This window comes from Mirounga leonina, unplaced genomic scaffold (assembly GCF_011800145.1).
Source record: "Mirounga leonina isolate KUSES-001 unplaced genomic scaffold, KU_Mleo_1.0 Mir_151, whole genome shotgun sequence".
NCBI lineage: Eukaryota > Metazoa > Chordata > Mammalia > Carnivora > Phocidae > Mirounga > Mirounga leonina.
In genome coordinates, this window is record NW_023270377.1 from 7,844,808 (window position 1) to 7,856,715 (window position 11,908).

The following is an 11,908-nucleotide window of genomic DNA, read 5'->3' on the forward strand; positions in this document are numbered from 1 at the left end:
CTCCGCCATTGAGGGAGCTTTTCCTTTGGCTTTTGATCGACTCCTGGGCCATTTGGTGATACTGAATGCGCAGTCACATTTTAATGTACGCTTTAGTCCCAAATTAACAAAAAGGGAACTTGTGAGTGGTCAAAGGGTTGGTTGGCTCTGTGCTTGGTCAGGTTCCTCTCCCCACCCCAGTTATGACACCTGGTGACCACAAAGTTCTCTCTCTGGGCCTGTTCCTCATTGGGAGAAATACCTAGTGCGTGAGCTTACTTGACATTAAATGTGTTATCTGTACACTGCTCACAACGTACGCGACTGTATTAAAAAAAAAAAAAAAGCTCTCAGGAGGCAGCTTCGGACACGTGGCCCGGGAGAGAACCACCTGCAGGCGGGGATTTTCTGGCCCGGGTCCGTTGGCGGGCGGGGCTGAGATGGGCCCCCAAGGAGGGCGCTGTGAGCCTTGTGGTCCCTGAATTTCCGGAGGTCTCGGGCTCATCAGCGGGGAAACGGTGGGCGAACTGCTCTCTCCACGGCCGCCGGGCGGCTCAGCGTGGAGAGCGGGCCGGAGCCGCGTAGCATCTCCAAGGCCTCCCGAGTCGACAGGACCTCGACACATTCGGGAACCCAAGACCACCCCGACCCAACCGCCCGGGGCTCGGGCACGAGCGGCGCCAAAAACGTCCGTCCCACAGCGCAGGCGCCCGGAAAGCGGGCCGCGGAGGGGCACTTCAGGAACCGCGCTCTCACTACCCAATCAGCGCCGGCCTTGCACAAAGCGAGTCCCGCCCCCAGGGCGCCGCCACCGAATCCCCTCCCCCTCCCCTGCCCGCCTCGGCCCGCCCACTCCCGCCTGCGCCCCGCCCCGCGCCGTTCTTGGGTAGAGGCTCGCGATTGGTCCAGGGGATGGGCGCAACCTCTGATTGGTCGAGACGGAGTCACGAGGGCGCCGTCGTCGCCTTTCCAGAGGCGATTACTGGGCAGGCTCAGTCTTTCGCCTCAGTCTCGAGCTCTCGTTAGCAGCCAAGTGTACGCGCTCCGGGATCTTCTGTACCAGCGGCCGCCATCGACGTCGCTTGGGTTCCTCTGGGCTCGTCTGCGCCACTCGCTCGCCACACACTCTGCCGGCATAAGCCGCCATCATGGTGAAGCTCGCAAAGGTAAGAAGACGGCTTGCGCAAGCATGGACGTCGAGGCCTGCTTTCTGAGGAGCGCGCGCGCGGCGCCGCGAGGAGGAGGGCCTGCGCGCCGTCCCGGGCGCGTTCGAGGGCGCCATGCTGCGGGAAGTCTCGCGCGATTAGTGGGGAGGTCTCGCGGCTCTTGGCTATTTGGTGGCGAGGTGAAGAGCTTCGGGAGGTTCCGCGGGTGGTTGGTGGGGCGCGGAAAGACTTCGAGACTGATTGGGGAGGGGGCGCTGGGCCCCGGGGTGGAGGGATGATGCCGAACTCCTGCGACGGGCCCAAGCGGGGCCCCGCCTCCTGACGCACGTGCCCCAGCGCGCGGCCCGCCACGTGGGCCGCGCCGCGTGGGTCCCGGCGTCTGTGGAAGGGACCTGGCGGCGAGGCGGGGAGCGGCGGGATTGCTTCAGGTGGAGGCCCTGCGGCCCACGGGATGTCGGCTCCGGCCAGACGGGCGCACACGAGGTGGGCTCCAGGGGGAGGCCCAGCCTCGTGCTTTCTGTGCCGTGCTGCGCGCACATGGGGACCTGCGGGGTATCCCCACGTGGCCCCGCCGGGTCTGGAAGGGGCGGGGTTGTTCCCACGGGAAAGAACTTCGTGGCAAGACCCAAGGTAGTGAGGTTAAGGTCTGATTTAAAAAAAAAAAGTTAAAGATCCTCCCCCGAATTTGGATTCAGGCGACAGTGTAGGATGTGGTGCCAGAATTTACCAAAGGCTTTTTTTCAGGTGAAGGGCTACGGATTGTTGGCCGTTAAAATTGGCCGGTTGTAGTCTATTAAATTCACGTCTGAGGTAATGGTTGGTTTTGCAAATACAGTTTTAAAAACGGATGTGCTTAACGAAGGCAGGAGGAGGAGGGAGATAATTTTCTTTGTAGCTGCCCTTTCATTCTTGGGTCGTTTTTGTAAAACCTGACAGGAATAATGGGGTGGGGGTTGACAGTTTCTGTTTTAACGTTGACCCCAATAACGGTTTTCATTTTTATTTTAGTATCTGGCGGCAGGAAAGGCGGATTTTAAGAAAGGGAGATGACTGCTTTTTACTCTAAAGAGTGATGGCAAAATATGAATGGTCTGAGATGCTGTAGGTGTAACGTGCTAAATGTCTGTTTTAGGCTGGTAAAAATCAAAGTGACCCCAAGAAAATGGCTCCTCCCCCAAAGGAGGTAGAAGAAGACAGTGAAGATGAGGAAGTGTCAGAAGATGAAGATGATGATAGCAGTGGAGAAGAGGTAATTGTATATGACTTAATGGAGACGTGTGTTCAACTATGAACTGGAGCGTTAAAACGGGTGGTATTAGATGTCTGAAAATACTGACAAAAACAAGATTATATTCATTCATCCATGGTCTGCTGAGATAATTGTTTCCCAAGCCCTTCACTGACATGTTGACATAGGTAAGTGTTTGAATTTGAGAGAAAAGATTGGGAGTCTCCTTTCCATGAGCACTGTTTAGGGCTTGGTGTTACATGTTTTGTTAAGTAGTGACATTTTTCTAGTTTGAGTATGTTAACCTAACATACTAGTTGAATAAACAGCCTGGACTGTTAACCTTTAAGTGGCATTGCTGTGCATTGTATTCAGGTTTGAGGTTAGCTTTAGCAGAATAATAAGAGTAGTTGTTATTGTTATTTTAATTATTTTCCCAGCCTCCAAGCAGGATTTAGTCTCTATTCCATTGCATATGAGCTTTGGGATACTGGTTACTGTACCTCTTGGTGTGGGTTGAGGGTTGCCACCTCTCTTTGTGTTAACCTGTTACCATTCCTGGCTACTGTTTGCTCATTGTAAAGACAACTACTGTATTTGTGCTCAGATTTCTTGTGTAGAATTTAATCAAAGTTTTACTGATAATACATTACCCAATAAAACCAGCAGTGAACAAAAAGTGTAACTTAGATGTAGGTGAATAATGGTTTTATCAAGCTTAAGATCTCACCTGTATTAATTTTGCAAGGGCTAACTGCCCAGTGTATTTGATACTCATTTTATTTTTTGGTTTTAATAATGAGCCTTCAATGAACTTTATACCACCACCCACTGTAGGACTTCTAAATGATTTAGTAGCAGTTAATAAGTAGAACTTTTTATGTGCAAGGCTTCTAATTACATATGTCAACTCATAATCTCTAACAATATGGGAGGTTGGTGCTATTATCTTTCACAGAGGAGAAAGAAGTTGAGGCTTAGAATTTTTTTAAAGCGTTGCCTAAGGCTGTCACACAGTGGCAGGTGGGGTCCACACAGTCTGTTGTCAGAGTCCATGTTAGGCTGTGCTGCTTTAAAGATGGGGTTATGATGGAGGTATTTGAACTGTTAAGAGGGGTTCCTTATGCTTGAGTATTTGAAGATGAAGGTTCTCATTTCAGGCACATGGAAGGACCCGTGTCATGGCCCTGTAGTTTAACATGCTAAAATACATATAATGCATGTGGTCTGGAGTCAGAACCAGTTCCAGAATTTAGTACTCACTCATGAGACCAAGGTTGTCTTTTTGGGTTTGGAAACAGACTTATGTTTGGTTTTATTTATTCTTCAGGTTATCATTCCTCAGAAAAAAGGCAAGAAGGCTACCACAACTCCAGCAAAGAAGGTGATGGTTTCCCCAACAAAAAAAGTCACAGTTGCCACACCGGCCAAGAAAGCAGTTGTCACCCCTGGCAAAAAGGCAGCGGCTACACCAGCCAAAAAGACGATTGCGCCGGCCAAAGCAGTAGCAACACCTGGCAAGAAGGGGGCCACACCAGGCAAAGCATTGGTAGCAACCCCTGGTAAGAAAGGAGCAGCCACCCCAGCCAAGGGAGCAAAGAATGGTAAGAATGCCAAGAAGGAAGACAGTGACGAGGAAGATGATGATGACAGCGAAGAGGAGGACGAGGAGGATGAGGATGAGGATGAAGATGAGGATGAATTCGAGCCAGCAGTGATGAAAGCAGTTGCTGCCGCCCCCACCTCAGATGATGAGGAGGATGATGAGGAGGAGGAGGATGAAGACGATGAGGAGGATGATGAAGATGAGGATGAAGATGGTAGGGAGTTCTTTCATTAGTTCTTGGGTTACTTTTGTAAGATACATTAGGGGTGAGGTTTTGGTAGTAATGCTACATGTTCCATGACAACCTGGGAGTTAGGTGAAAACCATTCCAGGGATTTTCTGGGGTGTTTGTGGTACACTAGACTTAAGTTACCCAAAATGATTGCTTGCCCGAGAAATAGCTTAAAGTGGCACGTTTTGTATTTTTCATAATGGGGGATTTTGCTTCCAATTAATCTGTTAATCCCTTCCATAATTTGCTAAGCACAGTGGTATTGATAGGATTATATTTCCTTTAGATTTTCCTAGAACTAACACTGTTTTTGGTAGAATTCTCTTGAGTTTTTGACTAAGTTGCATCACTTTCAGACTCTGAAGAAGAAGCTATGGAGACTACACCAGCCAAAGGGAAGAAAGCCCCTGCAAAAGCTGTTCCTGTGAAGGCCAAGAGCACAGCTGAGGACGAAGATGAAGAGGATGATGATGAGGATGAAGATGAGGAGGAGGAGGATGAGGAAGATGAGGATGATGATGAGGAAGAAGATGAGGAGGAGGAGGAAGAAGAGGAAGGTAATCAAGTTAGATTTTGAAGTACACTGCTAAAGATTTTATTTAAAGGAGACACTTCAAGGGGCGCCTGGCTGGCTCAGTTGGTAGAGCATGTAACTCTTGAGGTCATGAGTTTGAGCCACATGTTTGGGTACAGAGGTAACTTAAAAAGGGTGGGGGGAGGCACTTCGTTATATGTGGCTACTCACTGGTAACCAGATTGTTTGAAATCTTGTTCAGAGCCTGTTAAAGAAGCACCTGGAAAACGAAAGAAGGAAATGGCCAAACAGAAAGCAGCTCCAGAAGCCAAGAAGCAGAAAGTAGAAGGTAACAGGAATGGGGGGGATTGGGGAGGGTTAGGATGCCTGATAGCACAAGTGATGAACAACAAAGGGACTTAATACTGAAACCTGATGTGATATTGTGATGTCTGATGTGCTCTGTGTAGAAATGGCATAGTGGAAGTTTAAGTTTATGCCGTACTTTACAAGTAGACTAATTTGAATTTATATTTTGCACAGCTACAGAACCAACTACATCATTCAATCTTTTTGTTGGAAACCTGAACTTCAGCAAATCTGCTCCTGAATTAAAAACGGGCATCAGTGATCTTTTTGCTAAAAATGATCTTGCTGTTGTGGATGTCAGAATTGGTGTGTCTAGGTGAGTATGAGGGAGTTCTGCACATTACTTCTAGGTTTGCAAGTCTTCAAATATTAGACATTAATGAATTAAGTTACTAGATTATGAAAATATAAAATCCCAGATTGAAGTTTCCAAAATTTTTAAGTTTTGTTATATTACTAAATTTTTAGTAAGTTATGAGATTTGATGCTTGTGTTTCTAGAACCATCTAAAAATAACTGGATTTGGGGCCCCTGAGTGGCTCAGTCATTGAGTGTCTGTCTTTGGCTCACGTCATGGTCCCAGGGTCCTGGGATCGAGCCCCGCATCAGGCTCCCTGCTCAGCGGGAAGCCTGCTTCTCCCTCCCCCACTCCTCCTGCTTGTGTTCCCTCTCTCGCTCTGTCTCTTTCTATCAAATAACATTTTTAAAAATATGTATAAGAGTACTGGATTTGAAAAGCTGTAATAGTTAATGCTTTTAGATAGGATTTTCTTAGTGCTTAAAACAGGTTCTTTTGTCAGTTAATATCAATTGTTATGAGCAGTATGGCTAATAAGACCTCAAAGGTAAACTCGCATCAGTATTTATTATACCTGACGCTGTAGTAGCCAATAGTCTATAGAGCCTTGATTTCTGTTAATACTGTAGGTGTTTTTTTACTTAATCCTTGTTTGTATCCTCACATTAGTATTACTGCTTGCCCAGTATGTGGTCTGTAGTTGTGTTTTTGTGGGGTTTTCCCCCCACTCATAATTTTGCTTTTTTCATCTTACCGCCTTAAAGGAAGTTTGGCTATGTGGATTTTGAATCTGCTGAAGACCTGGAAAAAGCCTTGGAACTCACTGGTTTAAAAGTCTTTGGCAATGAAATTAAACTAGAAAAACCAAAGGGAAAAGACAGTAAGAAAGGTATGTAAGGCTTTAGGTAATTGTGATTGTGCTCTCTAACTTGTTAATGGATATGTATCTAGCTGGAGCTGAGTGGCCAGACTAAATAGTTTCGTTTTTTTTCTTTGGGTTTCCTTATAATGTGAGGATTAAGTGAGTTCAACTGTTAAATCCATTGCTTGCTGGTGATATAAATTCCCAAGTCAGGTAAGCAAGAAGAGACTTCATTAAAAAAAGAATTGGTTAATATAGAGAGGTCTTTCCTCACTGGAACTAGATTAGGTCCCAACTATTCTCTTTGTATCCTTTACTTTCTCTCTGTTCACTTGCCGTGTTTCAAAATGTATGTTGATAATTTTTTAATTCAAAAAATACTGAGCACCTATTTTAGTTTGAGCTCCGTTCTAAGTATTCAACACAAAGTTTGATTTCAATTACGACAGCAGCTTGTGTTTTTCCACTGCTGCATCTCCATATAGCAGAGTGCCTTATATATTGTAGGATCTCAAATTATTTGAACAGAACTTTTCCATTAGTTGATCTTCGTGGGTGAGGAGAGCGTCTTTTAGGCCATGTTTCCAGTTTTGTCTTTTTTATCTAGATCGAGATGCAAGAACACTTTTGGCTAAAAATCTGCCTTACAAAGTTACTCAGGATGAATTAAAAGAAGTATTTGAAGATGCTGCGGAGATCAGATTAGTCAGCAAGGATGGAAAGAGTAAAGGGTATGTTTTGTGTCTATGGAATGTTGAGTTTTATTTAAATTAATGCATTACCCTGATTTCATAAAAAATTTTGATCTCACTTTCAAGGTGTGTGATACTGGGCAAATTAACCCTTAATCAGTGCCTCCATTTCCTGTCTGTACAGTGGAGATAATAGACTTAATCCATAGTGTGATTTTAAAAGGCGAGCTGATATGTATAAAGTACTGTGCAATGTGCCGAGCTTTGTAAGTAATAGTTGTGCAGTGAGGTGGGGAGACCAGGAACAAATGTTCTAGGTGTACTTGGCAACCTTGTGTAGTATGGGAGGAAAGTTTTAATTGAAAAGTGGAAGATGGCAGAAAACCAGAACATTTCAGTTTGTTTGAAACAAAAGAACGTGTTTTTTTTTTTTATTATTCTTATGTTAATCCCCATACATTACATCATTAGTTTTAGATGCAAAAGAACGTTTTTATTGTACTCATTTCAAACAAGTTTCTGTTGCTGAGATTAAAACATTTGCGTTAGAAGAATATGGTTTTTCCCCCCCACTGTTTTGCAGGATTGCTTATATTGAATTTAAGACCGAAGCTGATGCAGAAAAAACCTTGGAAGAAAAGCAGGGCACAGAGATAGATGGGCGGGCTATCTCCCTGTTCTACACCGGAGAGAAGGGTCAAAGTCACGACTCTAGAGGCGGCAAGAATAGCACTTGGAGTGGTGAGAATTTAGGGAATCCCAGGATTGATGGGTGAAATCTTGTAGATTGACATCAAACAAGTTACACCTCTTTGTAATAATAAGTCTTGAGTGAGAGCTATACGAAGTCCTTTTGCATTAGAACATAGACAAATTAGCTTCCTTTGATATGTATGCTTTTTACTTACTTGGTGTGCGTTTTTAAATTAGAATGTTCTAAGAAGATGCAGACAAGTAGCTTTATCTCTAGGTAACAGGAATGAAACCGTGCATGACAAGTACTCAGTATTAACAGGTGGAAGTCCACCTGCATCAACATTGGTATGTTAACTCTTCCCAGTGTGGAAGTTCTTGAGTAAGGTGTTGTAGCTGTGACTAAACTTGGGGACCATTGCTTCAGTGTCTTTATTTGGCGTTTTGTTTTGTTTTGTTTTTTTGTAGGTGAATCAAAAACACTGGTTTTAAGCAACCTTTCTTACAATGCAACAGAAGAAACCCTTCAGGAAGTATTTGAGAAGGCAACTTTTATTAAAGTGCCCCAGAACCAAAATGGCAAATCTAAAGGGTAAAATAACTAGTATCTTTAGGTTATCAATTACGGGCTCTAAGAAGGTCTTGCATAGATCTAAAAGGGGGGGGGGTGGGGAGTAAAATTATTTTTTCCTGGCTGTTACTGGAAGCTGAATCATTTTTGCTCCACAGATTTGTATAAAGAGCATGACTTAAGTATCTCCTTGAGGTAAAAGGCTTGGTGGCGTTAGATAACAGCATAGGAGACATGTGCTTGGTAACTTGCTCTAAGTATTGATTGTTCGTCCGCAGGTATGCGTTTATAGAATTTGCTTCATTTGAAGATGCTAAAGAAGCTTTAAATTCCTGTAATAAAAGGGAAATTGAGGGCAGAGCAATCAGACTGGAGTTGCAAGGACCCAGAGGATCACCTAATGCCAGAAGCCGTGAGTTATATTTAATAGGGTGTGGTATTTGTGGGTCAGCACTCCTCGGTGCATTGCTGCATCGGTGGTTTTTTGGGGGCGGGGGGGGTCCAATTTAGAGATGAACATTTTTGTTTTCCTCTTGTTGCTGAGTGAAGGATACTGGATATGATGACTGATTATCTGAGAAAATAATTGATGAAATCTCAAGAAAATTCCTCTAGATAGTCAAGTTCTGATCCAGCTGTCTTCTCCGAGCAGTACATCTGCCCCTGGTTACTGCCCTGTGCAGTGATTGTAAAAAGCTGCCTGCTTAGGGATTGCTGTCTGCCTTGTTTGCATTGCTTCTCCTGCTTTCCATAAAGGATCTGAGACAGGATCTGAGCTGCTCTAGTAATCAACGTAAGCTTAAGATGGTGGTGGCTGTTGTATGCCTTTTGTTTTAATTCAGCACTAGTTCGCTAAGTTGCTTTTTACCTGCTTTTTTTCAGCCTTTAAGTGAAAGGCTAGCATCTGCTAAGATGCGCATTCTTGGCCAGTAGTCTTACACTGGACATTATTGAAAGCCAGCATCTGGTTATTACGAATTGTGGCTTTAGGTAAAATGTGCAATTTTTCTTCTGTAGAGCCGTCCAAAACTTTGTTTGTCAAAGGTCTGTCTGAGGATACCACAGAAGAGACGTTAAAGGAGTCGTTTGATGGCTCTGTTCGGGCAAGGATAGTCACTGACCGGGAGACTGGGTCTTCTAAAGGGTAAGATGAGCAGGGAATGTTCAGTGTCTGCTAAGGGGAGACCTCCCATCTAGCAGATCTTCTCATTGAGCTCCTTTCTGTCGATTGGTGGCAGTTTATGGATTCGCACGAGAAGAAGAGACAATTCACAGTTAGCATTATTTTACCTTCTGTCTTCGCAGAGGTATATTTTGCTGTTTTGTGAGACATTTCTGAGGTTCAAGCAGTCAGTAAATCCAGTTTTCAACCTTCCATAGGTAGCTTACTGTATTACTTGGGTCTTTTTTCAGTTGAGCAAGTCTGCTTCTTATGGGATCAGTGTCTAGCATGTGCGGTTAATCTGGGCCCTTGTTCAGTATGTATTCTATAATGGGCAATTTCACTTGGCATTTTAGGTTTGGTTTTGTAGACTTCAACAGTGAGGAAGATGCGAAAGCTGCCAAGGAGGCCATGGAAGATGGTGAAATTGATGGAAACAAAGTTACTTTGGACTGGGCCAAGCCTAAGGGTGAAGGTGGTTTTGGAGGCCGTGGTGGAGGCCGAGGTGGCTTTGGAGGCCGAGGTGGTGGCAGAGGAGGCCGAGGTGGATTTGGTGGCAGAGGCCGGGGAGGCTTTGGAGGTAAGAAAGCTGGGGGGGCTTCCTTTTGTATGTCCTGGATACTGTGGCATATGCACTTCGGAATGTGCTCAGAGCCTCAATCTCCCAAGTTCTCACTGATCACTCTGGGGAGGGGAGGATTCCTGGCAGCTTTGCACTCATTCTTTAATGATGTCTTGCTTTCTTGTAGGGCGAGGAGGCTTCCGAGGAGGCAGAGGAGGAGGGGGAGACCACAAGCCACAAGGAAAGAAGACGAAGTTTGAATAGTTTCTTCCATCCCTCTGTCTTTCCCTCTTCTGTTTGAAAGAAAAGGACTCTGGGGTTTTTACTCTGTTACCTGATCAATGACAGAGCCTTCTGAGGACATTCCAAGACAGTACAGTCCTGTGGTCTACTTGGAAATTCGTATAGATAAAATTTCAAGGGAGATACCCTGTTGGTTTTGACTGGATATTCATATAAACTTTTTAAAGAGATGAGTGATAGAGCTAATCCTTATCTGTAAGTTTTGAATTTATATTGTTTCTTCCCATGTACAAAACCATTTTTTTCCTACAAATAGTTTTGTTTTTGTTTTTTGCGTTGGGGGGGCGTAAAGGAAAGCAGAATGTTTTATCATGATTTTTGCTTCAGCAACTTTGGGACAAATTAAAAGTCCTAAACTCTGGTGCCAGACTTGTACTTCCTAGAGTGTTTCTCCTGGACTATTACTGAAGGTAGAGCATGGCAAAGCCAGCTCTGCCACTCCAGATCCACCCCACCACCCCTCCCGGAAATGCTTGATAAATTGGTTTGAAGTATTCTGGCTACGGGTTTCGGTGAAATGGCTGGTAAGGTGACATGAAAGGCTTGTTGGCAATCTGCTGTGGCTTACCCTGCTTGTAGCAGGCCTGAGGATATCCGGTATCCTGAAGAAGTTCTGGAGAGGGTCCAGGAGCACATTGGTCAGGCCTCCTGAGGCATGCAGCTGAGAGCGTGGACTCTGGAATTGGCAATGACTCAGTAGAATTTGTACCAGATGACTGGACCAGTGGGGGCTTTGGGACCGTCAGCCTGGGGAGGAAACTATCAAATCCACCAACAACCTCAGGTTAAACCGATGAGAAAGAACTTTGGTATTAGACTATGTTCGTACTCCCTAATATAAGTACTCCTTGTCTTGTCTACCTCTGATAAAAATTAAGGGCCATATGAAAGGTCTATTGCCAAGGGATTAACAGGATTACTGAACAGTGACCCAGATGCTACAGAGCAGAGATTTTAAACCTAACAATCCAAATCCAAACGCCCATGGACTCTAACCACCTGTTCTTTTTTTTTTTAAGATTTTATTTATTTGACAGAGACACAGCGAGAGAGGGAACACAAGCAGGGGGAGTGGCAGAGGGAGAAGCAGGCTTCCCGCAGAGCAGGGAGCCCGATGTGGGGCTCCATCCCAGGACCCTGGGATCATGACCTGAGCCGAAGGCAGCCACTCAACTGACTGAGTCACCCAGGCGCCCCTCTAACCACCTGTTTTAATCAGAGTAGTCAAAATGTAGAAGGGGCACCTGGCTAGTAGAGCATGCAACTCTTGGTCTCAGGGTTGTGAGTTTGAACCCCACATTGGGTGTAGAAATTGCTTAAAAAAGAAAATCCTTTAAAACAAATACATATATATATATATGTGTGTGTGTGTGTATATACACACAGACTGGAGAATTTTTTAGGCTTAGAGGGCAGTCTAAAGGAAATGGACAGTTCTGTTTTGTCCTGTTTGAGTTGCACTATGGGATGAGGAAATCTAAACTCCCCATGTATCATCTGTGACTTAAACCAGTCTTGATGCAAGTACTGTGGATGTAGAGGACCAATGGCCTCCTTGGAGGGCGAGCTTGCCAGTGGAAGTTTGGTGCTGTGAAGAAAGCTCAAGCCAGCAGGAGCACATTCTCTGACCAGTCAAACCTAAAAAAATCCTTGGCACCCTGTTTGCCTAAA

At 45.0% G+C, this 11,908-nt stretch overlaps 1 protein-coding gene and 3 non-coding genes across 4 annotated transcripts; all 4 read left to right on the forward strand.

Moving 5' to 3' along the window:
• Positions 1-946: 946 nt before the first annotated feature.
• On the forward strand, positions 947-10,601 carry LOC118011952 (nucleolin). Its single transcript, XM_035006900.1, has 14 exons — positions 947-1,145; positions 2,278-2,394; positions 3,704-4,193; positions 4,568-4,768; positions 4,988-5,074; positions 5,269-5,410; positions 6,157-6,281; positions 6,862-6,985; positions 7,530-7,687; positions 8,108-8,231; positions 8,489-8,622; positions 9,228-9,354; positions 9,729-9,952; positions 10,122-10,601. Exons 1-14 carry the CDS (start codon positions 1,128-1,130, stop codon positions 10,196-10,198), a joined length of 2,148 nt encoding a protein of 715 aa, XP_034862791.1. The 5' UTR covers positions 947-1,127; the 3' UTR covers positions 10,199-10,601.
• Positions 5,118-5,186, forward strand: LOC118012754. The gene has a single exon (XR_004679816.1). It is a non-coding gene; the product is annotated as a small nucleolar RNA SNORD82 (small nucleolar RNA).
• Positions 8,765-8,845, forward strand: LOC118012756. The gene has a single exon (XR_004679817.1). It is a non-coding gene; the product is annotated as a small nucleolar RNA SNORD20 (small nucleolar RNA).
• On the forward strand, positions 9,411-9,545 carry LOC118012748. Its single transcript, XR_004679810.1, has one exon. It is a non-coding gene; the product is annotated as a small nucleolar RNA SNORA75 (small nucleolar RNA).
• Positions 10,602-11,908: the final 1,307 nt, after the last annotated feature.